This window comes from Garra rufa, chromosome 2 (assembly GCF_049309525.1).
Source record: "Garra rufa chromosome 2, GarRuf1.0, whole genome shotgun sequence".
NCBI lineage: Eukaryota > Metazoa > Chordata > Actinopteri > Cypriniformes > Cyprinidae > Garra > Garra rufa.
Genome location: NC_133362.1, coordinates 27170813 through 27195197, shown reverse-complemented (window position 1 = coordinate 27195197; position 24385 = coordinate 27170813). Strand labels below are relative to the sequence as shown.

The 24385-nt window shown below is 38.1% G+C and overlaps 1 protein-coding gene across 5 annotated transcripts in view; it reads left to right on the top strand.

The window, feature by feature from the left end:
* Positions 1 to 23721, top strand: part of usp54a (ubiquitin specific peptidase 54a) — an 88231-nt gene extending 64510 nt beyond the window's left edge. For 2 of the 5 annotated variants that reach the window (XM_073834014.1, XM_073834013.1), the window contains exons 10-22: positions 4135 to 4303; positions 6402 to 6581; positions 6999 to 7181; positions 7462 to 7999; positions 8091 to 8227; positions 9811 to 9972; positions 10155 to 10274; positions 12066 to 12222; positions 12528 to 13420; positions 15878 to 16005; positions 16161 to 16298; positions 17469 to 17685; positions 21548 to 23721. In XM_073834014.1, coding sequence (XP_073690115.1) covers positions 4135 to 4303; positions 6402 to 6581; positions 6999 to 7181; positions 7462 to 7999; positions 8091 to 8227; positions 9811 to 9972; positions 10155 to 10274; positions 12066 to 12222; positions 12528 to 13420; positions 15878 to 16005; positions 16161 to 16298; positions 17469 to 17685; positions 21548 to 22101 — 3576 coding nt within the window. In that variant the 3' untranslated portion in view covers positions 22102 to 23721. Of the gene's footprint in view, positions 1 to 4134; positions 4304 to 6401; positions 6582 to 6998; positions 7182 to 7461; positions 8000 to 8090; positions 8228 to 9810; positions 9973 to 10154; positions 10275 to 12065; positions 12223 to 12527; positions 13421 to 15877; positions 16006 to 16160; positions 16299 to 17468; positions 17686 to 21547 lie in introns of those variants that run through there. The other 3 variants (XM_073834015.1, XM_073834016.1, XM_073834017.1) reach the window with 3 other exon arrangements.
* The last annotated feature ends 664 nt before the right edge of the window (positions 23722 to 24385 follow it).

Below are 24385 nucleotides of genomic sequence, written 5' to 3'. Positions count from 1 at the left end.
ATAAACTTTTTTTTTTTTTTTCATCAAATGAAAAATTAACCCTTTTAATTTTTGGCAAACAAACAGGTTTACTGTTAAAATCAATACATGGAAGAAAAATTATATTCAGTTTAAAACGTTTAAATAATAATTGTAGTATTTTTTTCGACAATTAAGTGGTTAATCTTGTTGTGACTTGTGGCCATACTTGGCATTTGTGCTCTGCATTTCACCCATCCAAGTGCGCACACACACACACCTGCTTTGGCTCCTGGGGAGCAGTTGGGCATTCAGTGCCTTGCTCAAGGTCTCACCTCAGTCGTGGTATTGAAGGTGGAAGAGAGCGCTTTTCATTCACTCCCCCACACCTACAATCCCTGCCGGACCTGAGACTCGAACCCGCAACCTTTGGGTTACAAGTCAGACTCTCTAACCATTAGGCCATGACTGCCCCACAGAAGATGGCGCTTCGCACAAACATATTATATGTCAATACAGTCACAGTTATCGTTGTTGTCGTGTCTCCTGCCATTTTAGTCATGGAAAAAAAGCTTGTCAAAAAAACATTTTTCTTCATAATTTGTTAACGAAATGCTTTAATATTTTTTTTTCAGCATGGAAGCGTTAAATTGATTAGTACCTACAGTTAAAGACTCCTTCATAGGAATGAATTACATTTTTAAATGGAAAACAAGACAAATTTCAGAAATGTAAAAAAAAAAAAAGTTTTACTGATCTCAAGCTTTTGAACGGTAGTGTAACTTTTTTTTGTTATGACTGGTAACTAATAAATACAGAATGTTATTTAAATGTGACCTTGGACCACAAAACCAGTCAAAAGGGTCAATTTTTTTTAAATTATACATCTTCATCAGAAAGCTGAGTAAATAAGCTTTCCATTTATGTATGGTTTGTCAAGATTGGATAATATTTGGCCATGATACTATTTGAAAATCTGAAATCTGAGGGTGCAAAAAAAAAATCTAAATATTGAGAAAATCTCCTTTAAATTTGTCCAAATGAAGTTCTTAGCAATGCATATTACTAATCAAAAATTAAGTTTTGATATATTTACGGGTAGAAAATGTACAAAATATCTTCATGGAACGTGATCTTTACTTAATATCCTAATGATTTTTGGCATATAAGAAATACTACACACAAAGTATATTATAACAGTAAAATTCGTAATTGTAATTCCAATAATTCTGAATTGCAATAATGTTTCTGTATTAAAACAACAGGGGTTGAGTAAGTGCTTTTTTTCAGCTACCACAATCGCAAACAATATAGTCAAGGTCTCATGATTAGAGGTCGACCGATGTATCGGTTTTGCCGATTAATCGGCCCCGATAGTTGATTGGCGGAACTATCGGTTATCGGCAAAAATCCTTGCCGATAGTTTTTCCAGGTTGCGTTCTTTGCTGAAGTGGCTCAAGCTCCGCTCCGCTGTCATAGAGTATGATAGGTTAAGTCCAACACCATTGTTTAATGTCAGGATTGTTACCATATATTTGCATTGGTTTATCAAGATGGTCATATTGTTAGCCAGCAAAGTTGCAGATTTAAAGACGAGGTGAGAAAGCTAACTGTGTTCATTCAGCCGACAGAAATCCTGCTGCGCCACAGCGCGCAATTCATAGTTTCGCATTACATAATATCTGTCCCAAATCGTTGTTAATGTTAATAAAGACTTGACCCTGGGCTGGAAGATGAGTATTGTGCATTTAAGCGAAACATTTGTATTTCTGTAGCTCTAATAAAGTCTGTATGCTTTATATAGAGCTATGATTTATGTTTTAGCCTTTTCTTCAGGCCGTGGAAGCATGGTAGTTACGCACTTTATTTCACAATGCCAGTTTTCCTTGTTCTTATTTGATTTTAATAACTGATCAACAAAAATATGTATTAAAAATTAAGATAAAAATTATACAAAACGAAATTCGTTTAAGAAGGGATTTTCCACAAATAAAAACGTACGAAGTGGCCAAAAAATTGTGTCTGACACTCTGCAATTCTCGCGCATTGCTGTTCAATTCATACCACGTCCTTTATGATATTAGCAAATTACACAAACTTCGTTCGTAATAAACAGATTAAACTGAAACAAAACACAAACAAATACTAAACATAAATCCAAATATTTACCAAATATTTAAACATAAATGTTAAACAGAAAATACATTTTCTTAAATGGCTACAACAATATAGATCGCACTTTCTCTTTCCGTTTGATCTGTTGTTTAAACTAATCTTTGCCGCTTTTTTGATCATTCTTGAAGTAAACATTTGCCCGTTTGGTGATTAAATAAACTGTATTAGACTTCCACTTGGACTACACACGACACGCCCTGTCTGTCTGTGTGTGATACCTGCGAGTTGTCCGCGGAACGCAGCGCTGCACTTTTGCCCGGTTTCATTAAAGGTGGGTGAAAAATCGATTCTCTGCATTCGTTTGAAGCCTGTTAAAGCAGCCACTGTCTATGATTTCATCAGTAACAATCAAACGGAAAAAAAAAACGATAACTATTGTCTGTAAACTTTCGGATACTTAAATTTCAGATACTTATTTTAAAAAAGTAATTGTTTTAAAAAGTAGCCTGCTTATATAATAAAAAAATAAGGTACATTTTGCACAAAATAAATATGATGTAAAATGTAATTAAATTGAATCATAAAAGCATATAAACTGCAATTATACATATTGTTAAAATGTAAAGATTCCCACTCCTTTACAATGAGCCCATTTGTAAAATCAACTAAGATTGATGAAAGCTGTAGAATAGAAGTGTTGTTCCTTGTTAGAGTGTGTTAATTTCAACATTTACTGATATATTGTTAAATTTTAAAAAAGTTTAACATTAATGAACTATGAAATAACTTTAATGATCAATATATAATTAATATTAATATTTTTGTTAATTTACAAAGTATGGTTTAGTACTTTTTTAAAAATAGTAGAGCACTATTTTAGTTGCCTTTCAGTATCCATTTTCAAAAACTATCGGCCAGTGTGGTCCAACCTAGCTATTAGTATCGGTAAAAACCAATATCGGTCGACCTCTACTCATGATAGGAACAGTCATGAGACCTTCCATAATTTTGAGCCATAACAATATATTGTTAGCTAACACTGGTTTTGTGGTCCAGGGTGAGAAATATTATTCGTATTAAATACTAAAATTGTATACTATTTTGTCTAAATAAGAATTTAAAACAATATTTTATACTATACAGTATGACAAATGGATATTAATTTTAAGAATTTCTGAAGAATACATTTAACATGCCATTACATTTTTTGTATTTTTAAAAATGAACTTTTAGTCAGAGTCAGAGCACCACAAGCATGATCTGAATATGAAAATGAGAATGCTCAATTAAATACTGATTGTCTGCTTCTACCAGTCTCTAATATCAGTTGTTGACTGATGTAGTACCAATATATTGTATTTGGCAGTAATGCGTTTATTGTAGAATTCCTGCAACAATTGAAACTACTTGGAAAAACAAATAATGTGTGTTATGCCACTCAGAGTGGTGTGTCATTCCCGTAGCTCTGAACTAGCAGAATTTATCTTCATAATAGCAGGGCAGGACTGTGGATCCTAGACAGTTGCTAACGAAGCAGCTTTTTCTGTGGGGTCTGGCAAGCCTATGCTGACCTGCACATGAGCTGCGCAGAGCCTCTACAAAAGCCCTCTGAAAACAAGGATATCCCACTATTGTTTACAAGCCCAGCTGGACAGTGGCAGGGTGTGGCCTACAGAGAGAAACCGCCATGATAGTCCACCGCAAACAAACACACACACTAAAGCTCACTCTCCCGCTCGCACTTTCACGTTTTCGTGCATGCTTGTCTGTTACTGCGGCTCGTTCGGACATCCTGTCTGGTTATGGAGGGAGCATAGAGAAAGTCGTCCATTTGGGAAGTTGGAGTCAGGGTAAGATTGATCTGAAAATGATGGAAACGTGTCAGACTTGAGTTTCAGCCTCAGCTGTTATTCAGGGTATCCATAACATTTTAAACATGTTTTTGCATTCGTTTAAATTTTTCACTAGGTGAGAGTAGTTTTTAGGTATTGATTTTTGAAATGTATTATTTAAAATTCTTTCAAACTATTCTCAATCTCGCTCTGATTTTCTCTCTTACAGATTGGGCCCAAGTGGAAGGATGTGGTGTCCCGCTGTATAAAGGGGCATTACCAACCACTGTTGCTGCTCTATGCTGACCCCCGGGGGACACCAGTGTCAGCTCAGGATTTGGCTTCACGCCTAGACCTACATCACTACACTAAAGCATACTACGACAGTGAGGATTCAGGTACTTGCACGCCAGCATAAGGAGAGTTTACTGGGCCAGATCTCAGTTTATTTCTGGGATTTTTTTTATGTTGCTGCCTTATGTTAAACTTAAATTACTTTTTTCCCAGACCAATCTACTCTCCATACACCATAATTTCTTTATAAATTCACAAATAAATTTCCATAAATTTATTAAAATTAAAAAGACTGAAATAAGTACATTGCATAAGTTTCATACCCTTAACTCAGTACTTAGCTGAAGCACATTTACAGCCTCAAGTCTTTTTGGGTATGATGCGACCTGCACTTGGCAATTATCTGCCATTCTTCTTCTCAATTCTTCACCACACAAGCTCTGTCAGCTTGGATGGGGGCTAGCAGTCATTTTCAGGTTTCTCAAGAAATATTTGATTGGGTTCAAGCCCAGCTCTGGCTGGACAACTGAAGGACATTCACAGAGTTGTCTATAAGCCACTTTTGCTGTGTGTATAGGCTCGCTGTCCTGTTGAAAGGTGTACTTTCTGTTCAGTCTTGAGGTTCTGAATGCTCTAGACTAGTTTTTTATTAAGGCTGTTTCAATATTTTGGTGCATTGAGCTTTTCTTCTGCTGAGTCCCTCAGTCCTTGTCCCCTCAGCAGGTGCTACCAGCACATTTTACTGTTGAGATGGTACTCTTAACGTAATAAGCAGTGTCTGGTTTCCTTCAAACATTGAATTGAGGTTCATCAGACCAGAGAATCTAGCTTCTTACAGTCTGAGTGTCCATTAGGTGCTTTTTTTTTTTGCAAATTCCGAATGTGTTTTCATGTGTCTTCACTGAGGATAGGATTGAGTCTTGCCACACTGCCATAAAGCCCAGATCAGTGGAGTTGCAGTGATGTTTGCTCTTCTGTAGGTATCTCCTATCTTCGTATAATCATGGAGCTCAAATAGAATGACCATCAGGTTCTTGGTTACCACTCTAACCAATGCCCTTCTCCATAAATTTCTCATTTTGTCCTGGAGACCAGTTCTAGGAAGTTCTGGTTTGTTTCAAACTATTTCTATTAAGAGGAACAGACTACATACTTCTGTGAACCGTTAATGCAGCAGTTTTTTCTGAGTTCTTCCCAAGATGTGTGGCTTAATGCATTCCTCGTATTTCTGAGCTCTACAGGCAGTTGTTTTGACCTCATGGCTTGTTTTTTGCCCTAATATGCATTTTTTTTAAAAAATATGCATTTATTAAGACTATGTGTCTTTCCAAATCATAACCATTCAAATTGAATTTGCCACAGGCTAACTTCACTCGAAGGGTTGTAAAATCTACAAGCAATATGATTGCTCCTTAGCAATCTCATATAAGAGTATGAATACTTATGCAATGGAATCATTTAAGATAAATACTTTTTTTTTTTTTTGCTTTGCCATTATGGTGTATGGAGTGTAGATTGATGTAAAAAAAAAAAAAAGGGGTACAAATACTTTTGCTAGCCACTGTATCTATACATTGCATTTTAGACAGATCTTTAGTGGAGTTTGATAAGACTGTCACTGTTAAAAAAAACATACTGTTAAAATTAAAGTAAAGAATCAGCAGGTTTATAACGTCAAATTTCATTAGGTGATATGATGATCAACTTGAAATACCAAAGTCAGCCTTTTTACCTTAAAATATACTGATAAACAATATGATAATATAGATGGTATTAGAGTTCACAAGTAGCCTGTCCATAAAGCAGCCAATACTAATGTATTGTCATAAACACAAAGAGAAAACAAATCAGTGTAACACACACAACACTAAAATCAGATCATCTTAATATGCATTATGTAATCAAAATATAAAAGAAACAAAACTTTAAATTATGAGAAGTGTGCCGTCAAGCTTTTGGAGTTACAGTTTTTGCTTGGCAGACAAAAAAACAGCGGAAGAACATTTAAGGGTGGACTTGAGCTATTTCTAGGAGCCAGAACTTAAAAGAAACTTGGGGATGGGCTCCTTTGAACTGAGCGAGTATCCACCCAGAATACCTAGAAGTGTCACCTCTCAGAACAGTTTTTTCCAGTCACATTTTTTTGCTGAAAATGCCAAAATCTTCCGTGATAAGCATTGCATTTTCGATTTGTTTTGTCAGGCCGTGAACCATCAATTTCCAGCGACACACGGACAGACTCCTCCACAGACAGCTACAGCTATAAGCATTCACACTCCCACCACGAGTCCATGGTTTCCCACTTCTCCTCTGACTCCCAGGGAACCGTCATCTGTAATCCGGACAACGACTCTGCCTCCCACAGCAGCCTGGAAACCACAGGTACGTCAGTATACACATTCAAGCTGAATAAATAAGCTTTCCATTGATGTATGGTTTGTTAGGATAGATAACCTGCAATATTTGGCCGAGATACAACTATTTGAAAATCTGGAATCTAAGGGTGCAAAAAAAGAAATATTGAGAAAATCACCTTTAAAGTTGTCCAGATGGAGTTTTTAGCAATGCACATTACAAATCATAAATTAAGCGTTTTATATATTTATGGTAGAAATTTGCTAAATATATTCATGAAACATTATCTTTACTTAATATCCTAATGATATTTGGCAAAATCAATAATTGTCAACCATACAGTGTATTTTTGGCTATTGCTGCAAATATACCTGTGCTACGTTTTTTGGTCCAGGGTCACACATTTGGTATATTGACTGAATTTGTTGTTATTAATTTGTAAAGGTCCAGACAGCGAACCAGTGCAACGCCACACTCTCAGAAAAGACGGCATCTTGGACAGAAAGGGAGGAGTTTTGGACCGGAAACGAAGTGCCAGCAGGCCACGAAAATTTGAGGCCCGGGGTGATTCAAGAAGTCGTTGCTCTAAGACAGATGAGGTGTTGTCTGCTGGCTACCACAGCGAAGGTATGCAGTTAGACAGTATAATACTGTCACCAAACCAGAAAATAAAACATTAGAGTGTTATTTTAATGGAAAGCTGGTTAATAATCCGTTACTGTGGTCAGTTGATTGATGCTCTGACAGATTAGTGGATCGAGTACCATGTTGGACAATAAATGCAAGCTGCATTAGTCATCGCTGTTACTTGTACTGGCTGTGTACAGTAATATTAGGTTATGTAAAAATAACATTCCTCCTTCCTCTTTTTTTAATGATTTCCTCTCCCTCTCCTTCTCTTTTACAGGCGAGACTTTAAAAGAGCAGCAGGTCCCTCGTTCCCTACCTAAACCGAGCTCCAGTCGACTTAGAGACTTTAAGGAGACTATGAGCAACATTATCCATAACCGGCCGCTTTCCGCATCGTCCTCGGGCTCCGTTGGCCCGCCAGACTCCACCACAAAAGCCAGAGACTGGGAAGTTGACAGCACCAGCAGCGAGTCCAAGTCCAGCTCCTCTGGAGGGCGATACCGTCCGCCCTGGAAGCCTCGCCGTGAGGCCCTCAACATCGACAACATCTTTAGCAGAGAACGCCGCAAGCAGGCCGGGTACAGTCCACTAGGAGCTCTCTTGTCTGAAGATACAGGGCCTCAGGGGAACTTGGCGGCGTCAACACGACAGACCACCTTTCGAAGCCTACCGGGACCCCTGAGACGAGGATCAGAGCAGCCCCCGCGGCTTATCCAGAGGATGGAGAGCGGCTATGAGAGCAGTGAGAGGAACAGTAACAGCCCCGTCAGCCTGGACATGCCTGTTAGCGAGGGCACCAGTAATGGCACATGCAGGTATAATGCAAAAACGCTCGTCAGAACTAATAAGGATCTTTGTTAGCACATCATTCATCTGTCTCTCTCTCTCTCTCTCTGTGCTTTCCAGCTTACAAGAGGGAGGAATGAAAAAGCCTCCACCTGATGTCAGTCCATCATGGAAGTCTGTCACCAAATCCAAAAGCAGCAGTGCCCTACTGCAGGATGTCAAAGCATCAGTCAAGGGCAGCAGTCACATGAGTTTAGGTGTGTACAGTACGAACGTGTGTGTTTATAGTCGTCATACAGTCAACATGTTGGCGATTTCCCCTGTTCTTTATCTTGCGGTATGAATCATTCTTTCTAAATGTTTAGACTAGGTGTCACATGCCCTTTTTGCTGTTTCGGTATATTAACTTAATATAATAAGCAAGCAGTATTGAGAAAATCAGCTGCAAAACACATCCTGTTCCTTTCTGTGAAATGTTATCTGTGTATATCTGTTATGTAAACTGAGGAACATGAGTCTGCCCTGGAGAGCTATCAACTGCTATATCTGTTTGTGCTTCTCCATGTGACCAGAATAGATGTTTGATCACCACCTACTGTTAGTTATATAGCATTTTGAGCATATTAAAATTACATGCCTCTGATGTCACACCACAAGGCTTAATGCACAAATACAATATTTTGACATGCATATATTTTTTTTTCTTCTGTTTGGATTCGCTTAGGACTATGTTTACGTTAATAGTAGGGATTAGTGTATGTAGCAGATTTATGAAGTGACAGCATTGTTCAATTACACAATAATTCACATGATATTTTTCATATTATTGAGAGGCACCTTTAGTCTGATTGGGTTTAGTTTAGACAGCAGCTGTCTCAACCATGTAACCATGCTGAAAGATTTAGAATTAAAAAGAAAAGCAGATACAAGGGCTTTTAATGTTTTTAAGCAGTCCTAGATTAGTATTAATTATATAGTATTAATTATATTATAATTATTATTTATTAATGTATTTATATTTTCATGATCATTTTGTTATTTTGTCATTTTTATGTTTTTGTTTTAGGTAGTTTTTCATTGAATATTTTCATTTCAGCTTTGAAATTAAGTTACCCTCCCCCCCCCCCCCCCCCAAAAAAAAAATTATATATATATATATATATATATATATATATATATATATATATATATAATTTTTTTTTTTTATTTTTTTTTTTATATACGTTTTTTCTCAGAATTGTGAGATATGATCTCGGAATTGTGAGATACAAACACAGTTCTGACTTTTTTCCTCAAAATTGCAAGATATAAACACAGTTATGACTTTTTTTCTCAAATTTGCATGATATAAAGTCAGATTTCTGAGATGTAAAGTCAGAATTGCGAGATATAAACTCTGAATTGTGAGTTATGAAGTCAGAATTGCAAGATCTAAAGTCAGAATTGCTAAATATAAACTCACAATTCTGACTTTCTCAGAATTGCATGATTATAAACTCACAATTGCAAGAAAAAGTCAGAACTGAGTTTTGAGGGGAAAAAACTGTTGCAAGTTTATATAACGCAGTTCTGAGAAAAAAAGTCAGAATTGTAAGTTTGTATCATGCAATTCTGAGAAACAAAATCAGAATTGTGAGATGTAAACTCGCAACTGCAAGAGAAAAAGTCAGAATAGTGAGATAAAAATCGCAATTACCTTTTTTTTTATTCAGTGGCGGAAACGGGTTTCCATAGATATGTGTCCAAGGTTTCAGTAAAAAAAAAACAGAATTGGTTGACTGTAAATGCAGAAATAGATTATCCCAGACTGTTTCCTTAAAATTTTCATGTTTGTGTGTAGCAGGTGAGGGCCGCAGTGAACTGGATGAGCTACAGGAGGAAGTCGCTCGCCGGGCAAAAGAGCAAGAGTTACAGAGGCGAAAGGAAAAGGAGAAAGAGGCGGCCATGGGCTTCAATCCCAGACCCAGCAAGTTCATGGATCTGGATGAGCTCCAGAACCAAGGTGAGGCGTCAGCATGCAAAGCAAGGGCGAAGGGAGTGGCTCTGTCCCCGGATGCGTTTCCTTGGGTTTCTGCTGTGGCTTATCCTTTGGAGCTTGGGACTGCATGTGTACGTGTGTGTGAAATGCAGGTGTGCTGGTTTCTATGCTGAAAAGCGCTGTGCTATGATGTCTGTTACCTGCAGGGAAAGGGGAAGGCTTTGAGAGGTGTGTGTTGGAGGCAGAGTCTCTGTTAGACCAGTCTCTGAGGTTGGAACAGGCAGGAGAGGTGGCCACCGCTCTGTCTGTGGTTAACGAAGCAGTGTGTAAGTAATCCTGCCCTTAGCCTGCTCCTGCTATCACTACTGCCACATGTTTGTGTGTCTGTACATCTCTGTGTTTGAGTGTGTTTGTCTCTGTTTCCATATATAATGCAGTGCTTTCATACACCAGATATATGTTTACTATATATAACTGTCTGCCTTCAGACAATTGCAGGGTCATGGTTTAAGTCTGCATATACAGGGGCTAACATGCCTCCTTATTCTGAATATTCTGGATTTTGGCTGTGAGGACATAATAATACAGGCTGGTTTGCCTGTAACCATAGAAACTCACCAGCAGCCCTAAAGAAGTGCGACCTGAGCCCAGCTCTATGGCAACCTTAAAGGGTTAGTTCACCCAAAAATTAAAATTAGCCCATTATTTGCGCACCCTCAAGGCTCATCCTAGGTGTATATGACTTCCTTCTTTCAGAAGAATCCATTCCAACTCCATTGGAGTTATATAAAAAAATTGTCCTGGCTCAAGCTTTATCATGGCAATAGGCAGTTGTTTCTCTTCAACAGGTCTTGCGTTGCTTTTCAATGCAGGGTCAGAAAGTTCTCAGATTTCATCAAAAATATCTTAATTTCTGTTCCAAAAATGAACGAAGGTCTTATAGGTTTAGAACGAAATGAGGGTGAAAAATTAATGACAAAATTTTCATTTTTTTTTTTTGTAGAACTATCCCTTTAAGATTGTTCTTAAGACAAAACGTAAGAAGAATTTGAATTCTTGAAAAGAATGTTCCTAAAAACCATAAATACCAGTTTTAAGTCAAATAGAGATCTTGTTTTTAATTGTATAATTTTGACACAATTTGGAATTTGGCAGCTTTCAGCACATATAAAGATTTTCTTGTGGACAATTCATCTGTGCATATGTTTATTCAATTATTAATAGGTTTTTATTTTATTTTAACCCCATAATGTTTAATCAAAATGTTGTAAACTAATTTTTCCAATCAGTTAATCTGCGTAAACCATCCCCTGCAAGCCTGTTTAGACTTCCTCCATTTATATTGAAAAATAAATATTAGAGAACTTACTTTTTTTTTTTTAAATGGCACTTTCGAACATTCTTACCAACTTCTTAGCAATCATGTTAAGAAACGTCTTTCTTAAAAAAAATTAGTGAATCCAGCCCCAAGACTAGAACTGTCCATTTTTATAAATGTCAATAAAATGCTCTCTGTATCTTTCTGTCTGCGATCGACGTGAAAGCTGTTTACTTACCAATGTCATTTTATGTCTGTCTGTCTTTTGTATGTCATACCCTGAGGTTTATCACTTATGGGGTGACCACATGCACGGACACACAAACAAACACACACACACTCTTTCACATCTTCCGTGGCCTGGCCCCTGTGTGTTACCTACACCTCACTCCCTCACCTGCCTCACAGTTTCCAGAGCCTCTGTAGGGTTGGGTAGATTGCAGCTCATACGACGAAAGAATTGTCATTCTGTAATTATTCATAATTAATTATCCTGAGATGCGGTGTTAGGCTCGTGTAATTTGCCTTTTCTTTTTTTAAGTTCAGTGGCTGAACTAGAATTCATTTTGATTTAAGTCAACTTCATTATAATTTAATCATTTTGTGCTTGAGAGAACTTAACATTTGTGTACAAGATTTTACTAGGTCTTCCCTATTTGTGTGACCCTCCCCTCAAAACCCTTTTCATTTCAGTTCTTTGTAACGTGTGTTTGCATGCGCCCCATGACTCGGCTCTTTATTTTCTGCATTTGTTTCATTTTCCTTTTGCCTTTTTTGTTTTGTTTTGTTTGCGTTGTAGCTAAACTCAGGCATACCTTGCATGAGAGCAGCGCTAACGCTCAGGGCAGGATGCAAAAGTGCATGAGGAGAGCACGAGGTCTGCAGCAGCGCATGCAGCAGCAGGAACTGCAGCAGAAGCAACAGGAGGAAGAGAAGGAACAGAAACAGCCCCTCAGGTACCTGCTGCTGGCTGCAGTTGTGTATATGTGTGTGCGTGTGCTCCAGGAGCCCTGCACACAGGAAGAGGAAACATGCATTGTGCCTTAAAAATAACAACCAATACTGTTTTAAGTTACTTGGAGGATTGAAACTCAGGTTTGTGTAAGAGATCAAATTGCAACGAGCTGCTCAGGTAATGTCACATTGTTAGAGAGGCTGAAACAAATCTGTATACTGCATGATGTCGTCAAGAACTGATTCAGGTAGGTTCAGGCCGTTTATTATCAGAAACTCATTGTTATTTTTCATGTTCTGCATTTAGTGAACAGTCTGTCCCGGTCCAAATACTTCTGACAAATGTTAAAGAAGAGAATGAGAAGGCCGTTTCAGAAGATGCATTAAGACCACCATCACCTCTCCACATGAAACCTCAGTCTACAAATAAACCGATTTCTGAAGCCCCCGGCCCTCCTGATTCCTCCTACCATACAGACACACTTTCCCAAAAGCAGGACAATGCAGGGGACAACTCCAGTCCTCTTGTTGTGACAGAGAATGGGCCACACTCACACTCGAGGGGCCCTAGAGACCCTGTAACCACCACAAACTCTCTTGTACAAACTGCTATTATACGCAGTTCTGCCACTGTGCCTGTGATTGCAGTGAATGGCTGCGAGGCTCCTCTCAAGTCGTCAGTTCCTCTCAATACGCCCTCTAGTCCATCTCATTTCAGTGCCCGTCAAACACCTTCTGATCACTCCAACTCTGGGGATGGACTGCAAAACCCGCCTCGTCCTAATTCTCTCCATGGCCTAGCCCACGCACCCCACGGCCACACTTCTGACGCCTGTCAAAAATCACTCCCGGGACCCTCGCGTAATTGGTCTTGTCGCAGTCTGGAATGTTCTGATGGCCGTCCTGCCGTGATGGAGTCCTCCCCGTACTCTCCAGCAGACCTCCGCTCCCCCTCGTCCCCCTGTCCTCCGTCTCTGTCTTCACCAGCACTGGATCAGCGTCCGGCCGGCCCTATGCCCGTGGAGCGATGGGCAGAGAATGTCAATCGATACTACAACTCCCAGAACTGCGCACGGTCGGGACGTGACTCACCCTGTGAGGAGCTGTCAGAGCTGGACTCACTTTATCAGGCCAGCTTGAAGGCTCCCAGCATGCCCAGAGCCCCACGGGGAACCAGCCCTCAGCTTGCCAACAGATCAGGTAATTTTGAACAAGATCTCTCCCTGGGAGAGGTCCCATATAACTTTTTCTTTGCTTGCAGTTGAAAAGGTCTGCCATCTGCAGAATAACAACAGTATAATTCAGTTTATTTAAAACTGTGTTAAAAATAATTAAAAGTTTTACTTAAAAAAAAAAAATGTATATCATTTTTATATATTCATTTTTACATATGTGCACCTGGACCACAAAACCAGTCTTAAGTAGCTCAAGTATATTTGTAGCAATAGCCAAAAATAAATTGTATGGGTCAAAATTATAGATTTTTCTTTTTTATGCTAAAAAATCATTAGGATATTAGGTAAAGATCATGTTCCATGAAGATATTTTGTGAATTTTCTACCGTAAATATATCAAAACTTAATTTTTGATTAGTAACATGCATTGCTAAGAACTTCATTTGGACAACTTTAAAGGTAATTTTCTCAATATTAATATTTTTTTGCACCCTCAGATTCCAGATTTTCAAATAGCTGTATCTCCTCCAAATATTGTCTTATCCAATCTTATCCTATTCTAACAAACCATACATCAATGGAAAGCTTATTTATTCAGCTTTCAGATGATGTATAAATCTCAATTTCAAAAATTTGACCCTTGTGACACATATCACATATAATAATATTTTTTGCTATAAATGAGCAATATCACGTGAGTAGCAGTGCAATATAGCTGTATATCGGAATGACTGGGATTCGGTCAGATGCACAGCGTGCCAATATAAAGCCATATCGCACAGCTACGAGTGTGATACTGCATTTATACAACAGTTCGACGGCACGGGTATGTAAATACATAAGAAACAACAAAATATCTTTAAAATCCCTCTTTTGTGTTAAGTACTTCCTTCTGCCATGGAAAATCTCAGTTTGACGGTTTAACGGCTGAGCCCAAGTCTCTGTTACTAATTCGAAAACGTCACTTTAGAACTAGTAACGAAGGAACCTTGAGTTGCTTTATTGAAAGTTTAAAGAAGTAGTTCACTTCCAGAACAAAAATTACAGATTATTTACTCACCCCCTTGTCATCCGAGATGTCTTTTTTCTTCAGTCGTAAAGAAATGATGTTTCTTGAGGAAAACATTTCAGCAATGTTCTCCATATAGTGGACTTCTATGGTTGCAGAGAGTTTGAACTTCCAAAATGCAGTTTAAATGCAGCTTCAAAAGGCTCTAAACGATCCCAGCCAAGAAAGAAAGGGTCTTATCTAGCGAAACGATCAGTTATTTTCTAAAAATGTACAATTTGTATACTTTTTAACCTCAAATGCTCGTCTTGTCTAGCTCTGTGATGCGTATGCATACTCTGTGCAGTCCAGTTGAATACAGTTAGAGTATGTTAAAAAAACAACAACTCCCATCTCATTTTCTCCTCCAACTTCAAAATCGTCCTACATCGCTGCAGATATAACGACCCAGTGTTTACAAACTGTATTGAACGGGAGTACACAGAATATGTATGTGCAACACAGAGCTAGACAAGATGAGCATTTAAGGACAAAAAAGTATATAAATTGTAAAAAAAAAAAATTTGAAAATAACAGATCGTTTCGCTAGATAAGACACTTCTTCCTCGGCTGGGATTGTTTTGATCCCTTTGAAGCTGCATTTAAACTGCATTTTGGAAGTTCAAACTCACGGGCACCATAGAAGTCCATTATATGGAGAAAATTCCTGAAATGTTTTCCTCAAAAAATACAAAATTTCTTTACGACTGAAGAAAGAAAGACTTTAACATCTTGGATGACAAGGGGGTGAGTAAATTATCTATAAATTTTTGTTCTGGAAGTGAACTAATCCTTTAAGTTGCTTCATTAAAGTTTATTGTATTACTGTATTAAACCAAAACAAATTATAAAATGTTATAAAGTGTTTAACCACTATAGAGACATCAGAGCCAGTGGCAAATTTCAAAATAGCTGGCTGAGGTAAAGCTGCAGCTGATAATAATATGTGACCCTGGACCACAAAACCAGTCTTAAGTCGCTGGGGTATGTTTGTAGCAATAGCCAAAAATACATTGCATGGGTCAAAATTTTTGATTTTTCTTTTATGCCAAAAATCATTAAGAAATTAAGTAAAGTTTATGTTCCATGAAGATTTTTTGTAAAATTCCTACTGTAAACATATCAAAATGTAATTTTTGATTTGTAATATGCATTGTTAAGAACCTAATTTGGACAACTTTAAAGGTGATTTTCTCAGTCTTTTTGATTTTTTTGCATCCTCAGATTTCTGATTTCAAATAGATGTATCTCAATATTGTCATATCCTAACAAACCATACATCAATAGAAAGCTTATTTATTGAGCTTTCATATGATGTATAAATCTCAGTTTTGTCAAATTTAACCTTATGACTGGTTTTGTGGTCCAGGGTCACATATTAATAAAGAATGAGTTGTTCTGGAAACAGGTTGTATAAATCTAGTGTTCTTCTAGGTCCTGCTGCTTCTCGTAAGCACAACGCTGGATTCTCTGCCACACTTGGCCGTTCCAAAACCCCCACGGCAGAGATCGAGAGGAGTGCCTACAGGACGCCAGCGTACAGCACTAAACCACTTCAGAGGGTGAGTTGGCATTGCTGCAATAGCTCAGTAGTATTTATAGTATTGATGCATGTATAAGATGTGTGTATAATTATCATTACACAAAGTAAAGAACTTCCTTAATGTTGATAAGGACGTGAAATGCTAAAGCAGTGTGGTGTTATGTGTGTGTGCAGCCTGCGTCTGCTGCGGCCTGTGATGCACCGCTGGGTGAGGATGAATCATACAGTGCTGAGAACCTGCGCCGAATTGCTCGGAGTCTCAGTGGGACCGTCATTGGAGGACGGACTGACGTACCCCCATCTCGCAGCTTTGTAGGTGTCTCACAATTAAAAGTCACTTGGTCAAACACTCAAACCTCATATTATGCACTCAGAATACATTAGCACCATTTAATTTGCTGCAAAATTTGCTTTTCTCAGTATTTATGAAATGTTACATCATGGTTTTAGGCAGGGTGGTCTTATGCTTGTGAACTCACTTTGAAAGAGGAATACTGCCACCTGGTGTGACTGTAGAGAACACAAAGAAACTTCAATACATAGTGGTTTACAGGCAGCATATCATTTCAGCTGCAAATCTACACTAGCAGTCAAACATTTTTGGATGGTATAATTTGTGATGTTTTTTAAAGAAGTCTCTTTTGCTCACCCAGCCTGCATTTGAGTAAGTACAACAAAACAGTAACATTTTGAAATATTTTTACTATTTAAAATAACTGTTTTCTATTTGACTATATTATAAAATTAAATTTATTCCTGTGATTTCAAAGCTGAATTTTTAGCATCATTGCACCAGTCACAAGATCCTTCGTAAATCATTCTAATATTCTGATTTGCTGCTCAAAAAACATTTGTTATTGTTATTATGTTGAAAACAGCTGAGTAGATTTTTTTTTCAGGTTTCTTTGATGAATAGAAAGTTGAAAATAACAGCATTTATCTGAAATAGAAATATTTTGTAACACAGAAATAAATTACATTTTAAAATATATTCAAATAGAAAGCAGTTGTTTTAAATAGTAAAAATATTTCAGAATATTTACTGCTTTTGCTGTATTTTGGATCAAATAAATGCAGGCTTGGTGAGCAGAACAGACTTCTTTAAACAAAAATTATCAATTTTACTGTCCAAAAACTTTTGACTGATAGTGTACTTTTATCAGTCATAATATTTATTTAGTTATTTATTTTTTAAATCAGGCAGGCATTTCACAGGCCTCTGAATGGTTCATGGACCACCAGTAGTTGGCAGACTCCAGTTTGAGAAACACTGATGTAGAGTTTAAGTTGTTTTCGTGGTTTTCATTTTCTTTTATATGTCCATTGTCCATCTATTCTTTATTTACTAATTGTTTTTTGTTTTTTAATTTGTTGTGTCATTTCTGTCCTTGTCATGGTGCTGCTGGGAACTCGTGATATTTTCATGTCTTCTCCTCACATTTCTTTCATTCCCCCTTTTTTTTTTTTATTTCTTTCATAAAGGACCCCCATGTCTCCAGGATGTCAAAGCATATGACCATGCAACACCCCACACGTCGCTCCAGCACCTCCCTGCATGTTTTGCCCCCTCCTTCCCACAATCCTCCTATGTTCCCTCACGAACTGCAGCCCCAATACCTTCACCCAAGCCACCGCCACCACCCCGCCCCTCCATCGCATGTGCACCAGCAGACGCTGAGGCCCTCTCATGGACAAACAGGTAACCATTTCACTCCACCCGCACTTTCAGCCTCCCTGCTGCGAACACAGATGCTTTTTTTTCTCGGTCTCAAGAGGCTGCCATCTGTGTTGTTGTCTGTGGTCTTGCGTTTTAACAGTTTTGTTGTTAAACTAGTCAAAGGAGACTAAAACACTCTTGAGGTTGAGCTTGATGATTCATCTTGCAAGATGTATTCAGTTTGTCTATTCAACAATTTCCTGTCCCTTACATTAGGGCTGCGCAAAAAATTGAATTGCATTTTTTCTGATAAAAATGGAATATATAAAAAAGCTATTTAAATGTATTTCTTTTTTTAAAGTTCCCCTGTTTTGCCATTTCCAATATTGCATTTTATGCAGTGTGTAATGTCACTGTATGTGAATGTAAATGATCTGGAAAATCGAAAGTACATGATAAATATAGTTATTGTCTCTCAAAATGAAGAATCGATTCCAAACAGCCTAATCGAGTCATTCGTAATTAAAATCCCATTTCTGTGACGGCTACACGTCACGGTGTAACACATCTGCATAATTCACGTCTATGTTCTATGTTGGCCTGTCGCGAACAACTTGAACCCTTAAACTAGGGGTTGCACCGACTAACCGACTAGTCGACTTTAATGCTCTGCCATGACGCTTTAAGCTTAGCGTCGACTAGTCGCTGGTCCTATAGAGGGCGCAACAGGATAAGAAGTCTTTGAAGTACTCTCTGTTTTTAAAAAAAGAGCTAAAATTATAGATAAAGCATACTCCGAAAGCGCTCCACAAGACGTGTGATTATTAGGGCCGGGACTCGATTAAAAAATTTAATCTAATTAATTAGAGGCTTTGTAATTAATTAATCGAAATTAATCGCATTTTAATCGCATGTAAATATTTGACCTGAGAACAGTGAGAATTAAGATTTTTACATGGATTTTTAGTATACCATTGAATAATGACTGAATACATAAGCTTAAGCAACAAAATATTGTTTATTTTTGTTCAACCAAGTCCAACAGACCAGTGCAAGATTGCCATTATGTGTAACAAGAGGCACGTTCTTTAACCGGTCTTTCATTCCGAGAACTCTTGTGTTTGCTTAATTATGCATTTAAACGTTAATGACCAAACACCAAACCTATCATTATAAATGTTGCTGCACATGGAATATAAGGCATTTAACATTTAAAAAATAGTTTTTATCAGGTTACACACTGATTATTTATCACTCAAACCCCTTTCTCTACCTGTCCGTTGGTCGCGTATATCCTCCATGTTTGTAGTTTTTTAACACTTTTTATGCGTGTTTGTAGTTCTAATCGAATCCTCGTTCAGGGCGCAGTGTGTTGCGGGCAATATTAACAGTTAAGAGTGTGCATTGATCGTTAAGTAGTAGACCATCCGGGAATCTATGGAATACTTTTTAAACATACTACGATTTAGGACATACAATACTATTTAGGACGGACGCAGCTTCTTTGGTATAAGTTCTTTGGCTTGTCTGAACGCTAGTTTGTGCTCCAGTATAATCGGTCCGCCGAAACTCATCCTGTGAGAAACGTTCCACGGTGCAAAACTTAGTGCGATTAAAATGCGTTAAAAAAATTTAACGCGTTATTTTTGTGTAATTAATTAATCTAAATTAACGCGTTAAAGTCCCGGCCCTAGTGATTATACTATCTTAATGCTTAAAACTGAACAGGAGAATGCACATTTTAAACAGCTTATTGTAATTGCCATTCTAATCTAATGCACTGCGTTGGAACGCACACACATAGGCTACAGACAGACAGTAGCTCGTACATCACGTGCAGATCGCGCGCACGCAATCATTCAAAAGCGCGGTGCGAAAATGAATTGTCAACACTGTTTTATTATTTCTCCGTAATATAGCTTAGGAACTGAAAACTTCTAGCATATATTTCTTAGTAATTAAAACCCACAGCTTTATTATTAGGCTAGTAGAGAGACCCTGCAAGGTAGAATTAATTCACACACGCAATCGCTCTCTAATGACTTTATATAAATGTAATCTTTACAGTGCTACTTTATCTGTATCTGATTTAGAACGAGCAGAAATCTGTGAGAAATATAACGACCCAAAGGCAAAATAACTGATAAAAGCAAAGTATTGTAAGAGCAATAGCCATTTAGGCAGCGCTGTGTCACATGCCATAGCTGTGCATAAGGTGTTCCAGTCTCAGCTCAAGGTTTAGGTAGGCTATTTGTTTAATAATTACGTCATAAGCGTCTAGTCGACGTCGACTCGACTTCTATCACATAAATGTCGACTTAAAAAAATCTGAAGTCGTTCAACCCCTACCTTAAACACGTTATTTTACTAACGATTGCTTCTCTAATCTTGGGGATTTACAAAACTCTCTCTCTTGAAAGATGGCTCAGTACCCAGTTTATTTGAACCAGCTGGCTCCACTGAATCACACCCTGTAGGTATGATAAATAATGAATGTTTATATTTTCTATCAGGTGTTCAAAATACAGAACTAAGGCATTGGGTGTATTGTTTCTGACACGCGCTGTATGCGGTAGACCGATCACAACAGACTGGGCCATCTGACCAATCAGAGCAGAGTAGGCTCACAGAAAGAAGGGGTTTAGAGAGACTGAATCTTCGAACTGCTTCAAACGAATCGTTTGAGAATTGTTGGAAAATTAGGTGATATTAAATGCATATTTTGAGAAAACATAGACTAATCACAACACACTGGGCCATCTGACCAATCAGAGCAGAGTAGGCTTATTGGAAAAAAAAGGGGTTTAGAGAGACTGAGTCTTTGAACTGCTTTGAATTAATCATTTGAGAATTGATGGAAAGTTAACTGATAATAAATTAATATTTTGAGAAAACAGACTAATCACAAGAGACTGGGTCATCTGACCAATCAGAGTAGAGTAGGTTCACGGAAAGGAGGGATTTAGAGAGACTTCTTAGAACTGCTTCGAACTAATAATTTGAGAATCGTTGGAAAATGAGGTGATATTAACTGCATATTTTGAAAAAACATAGACCAGTCACAACAGACTGGGTTATCTGACCAATCAGAGCAGAGTAGGCTCACGGAAAGGAGGGGTTTAGAGAGACTGAATATTTGAACTGCTTCGAATGAATCATTTGAAAATCGCTGGAAAATTAAGTGATAATAAATGCATATTTTGAAACGACGAAAGCGTTTTTTGACTTTGCATACATGTAAACCTAGACCAATCACAACAGACTGGGTCATCTGACCAATCAGAGCAGAGTAGGCTCATGGAAAGGAGGGGTTTAGAGAGACTGAATCGTTGATTTGCTTTGAAGAGATTAATTTGAGAATTGTTGTAAAATGAGGTGATATTAAATGCATATTTTAAGAAAACATAGACCAATCACAACAGACTGGGTCATCTGACCAATCAGAGCAGATTAGGCTCATAGAAAGGAGGGGTTTAAGAGAGACTGAATCTTTGAACTGCTTCGAATGAATCATGTGAGAATCGTTGGAAAATTAAGTGATGATAAATGCATATTTTAAAACGACAAAAGCGTTTTTTTGACTTTGTATATATGAAAACCTATTGTAAGAAACTCCCAAAACAATATTAGGAAACTTAAAATGACATAATAGGGGCACTTTAAACTCAGATTTTAGAAGAGTAGAGATTATCAATATGACTAAAATAATTATAATACAAATAATAATAATAAATTTAGCTGTTCTGAAACAAGCAAAACATATTTATAAAAATTGAAATACAGCCTTTGTGATTTCTTAATCGCTTTAAGCCATATCAAGATTTTGTTTTATTATAATCAACCCTGCATCCCTGCACTGATTGTATTATTGCTATACAAAACAATTCAAATCTTCTCTCTGCAGGAGATTGCCAAAAGGCCAACAAGTTTCTGGCTGTGCTTGACAGGGGTGAAACGTTCTCCCGTGAAAACTACCACAACGTCGCACTGAGCTACGGCACACTTCCGCGGGCCCCCCGTAGGTCAGTTTCATCTGGGCCCACTCCTGTGCACCAAGCGAGGCCGGGACCCCCAGCAGGCCCGGGCCACCGGAACTACCCAGACACAGGCTACGCCACACTATCCCACCATCACCGCACTACAGCATCAAACAGGACAATGGATGGTTTTTACAGACAGCCCCACCAACAATCTGCTCCAATCCCGCATCACTCCAGCCATCATCACCCCCACCTAGAGCCTCCGGCCCAACCCATGCGCCTCGATGTGCCCCCCGAGAGGGACTGGAGGGCTGCTAGGGACCCTCATGTCTTCCCCAGGACAGAACCACGTGGTGGGACATCCCGTGGCCCTCCTGTTTATATCTGCGGGTTGTGCAAGCAGAACCCAGCTGAGCCCACTAGAAGCTACTGCCAGACCTGCAGAGCCCATATGAACCACTACAGGATGACCAGCTGAGTCATGCCAGGAAATTCATCCTTCAATGCACTCATGGAAGTAAATGTGAGAGCCCGTGCCAATTCTGTGAAGCTCTTCACACAGCAAAAAGCAGAAAGGTCTTGTTGGCTGAAGTGAAAGACAATGATGTTTGGCTCATATGTGAATGTATGAGGCCTGCGTTTCCACTGCTTGTTCAGTTAAGTTCATATTAATTGGCCACCATCTCAGCACAAAGCTGTGAAGAACAGAGCACTTTTGCTGCGCGGGACGCTGCATCGTAACCGATGCGACCACAAAACGCCAAGACTGACAAACTTTGCCTGCTGATATACAGTGTCTGCTCCGTATATGCACAAATACGCTTTAGTTTCCAATTAGCATTCCAAGCTAACCTTACTTAGTTCTGTGATTGTAATTTAACTATGTTAACTCAAGTTTAGTGCACTTCAGAAGTGTTAAGTTAGAAGCGTTCCTCTGTTGTAACTTCTCCCATTTTTATGGGACAACGATGTTTGTGTGTAACTACTTCATTTAGAGGGCTGTAACGTCAGTGTGTGCAAGTAATCAGAGGTACATCAGATTCCTCTCGTGTACCAACAGTCAACTTTCAACAACCTCATTGGCATTTGTGTCGATATTTTTGTGTACAGTATTGTTCTGCCTGATAGTAGCACCGACACCTGTTTTGTGATCTTTTCTTTTTAATATTTTGTAGTAGCAGCAGTTTTTTCAACTTTTTGGTTTATACAGTATATCTTACATTAACTGTTAAGTGCAAAATTTTTCAGGCTGTTTTAAGAGATCGAAAACAGAACGACAGAACATTCTGCAGTGCCTTGGCTTGTGAAAGGCAACGTAACTGGATGCCAGAGTCCATTTTATAGATTTTCAGTCAATAATAATGCTTATTATAATAGTGCTAAATTTAAGAATTGCAGAATTGCAAGATCATTTGAGCTTTTTCCCCTACTGGAGAATGAATGCTTTTTATATTCTTTTTATTTAATTTCTTAAACGCTGTTGAGGAGACACTTGTGGCTTGAGATGGTTAATTCGTTCCAAGTCTTAAACATTAAAAGTGTTGAGAGTTTCTGTCAGCTATTAGCTGAGTTTGACAGTGCCATTTCATGGAAATGAAAGTGTTACCTGCTCTTGTAGTTAATTTAGAAACAGGGCCAAACTTTTTTTTAAATACATTACGGAGCATGTCAAATACCTCAACCAATCACATGCTCTTATTTTATTTCGCCAGAACAGTTTTGCATGTATTATGGTTTCGTAAATCAGGACCTAACGGTGAATCAGAGTGCCTCTGCATTGAATTCCCTCTGAAACTATTTTTTTGTTTGGCCAATATGCAGTGTAACACTGCCCTGGCATAATTACTGACAGAACAGGGATCTGTGACTGATTTACCCTTCTTTTCTTTTCTTTTCTTTTCTTTTTCTTTTTGAGTTAAAATACAAACAGATACGGCAAAAAAGCAAGGTTGTGTGTATATATAAGTGTGTACAGATATTCAGTCTTTGACCTTAAGTACAGACGGATTTGGATTTGTTGTAAATGCTGTGCTAGAAATGAAACTTGTATTTTTGCAATAAAGTTATATTGAGCTCCTGTCAGGAGCAGAACGCTGTACCTTTTTTTCCTGGCTGCCTTTTTTCATTTCGAAAAATTTCTGTCTGTCCATATATCTAGTTTATGTTTGTACTGTCTAAAATGATTTTTAAAATATCCAGTATTAATGAACAAATGAAAGTCTTTGTGAATGCTTTTTTAAGAAACCTAGTTTTGCCTAAAGAGAAAAATTATTCAATTATGTCACAGTTGCTTTGCTGTCTATGCAGGGTCAGAAAGCTCTTGGATTTCATCAAAAATATCTTAATTTGTGTTTTGAAGATGAACAAAGTTCTTACAGGTTTGCAACGTCATGAGGGTGAGTAATTAATGACAGAATTTTCATTTTTAGGTGAACTGTCTCTTTAAATTAAAGCCCAAATCTCTGGCATGAAGATGTCGAACAGTGTGGCATTTTATGATGGCATCAGACTTACACAAAAATGTTGGTATGATAAGGAAAATCTGATGTCTGTGTGTTTGTCGCTGTTAATATGCTAATTTAGATCTGAGAGACCCTCCAGTGAGCATCTTGCACTGTTGTGCTTGTTGAATTTTTATTGTCTGCTATTTTTCCTGCTATCCAGTCATAGCAGGAATGTTTGTTAACCTTGACCCACCATGGGACCTCCTCTAAAGATTTCACTTGTACTTCAAACATTAACAATCACGGTGAAATGACAAT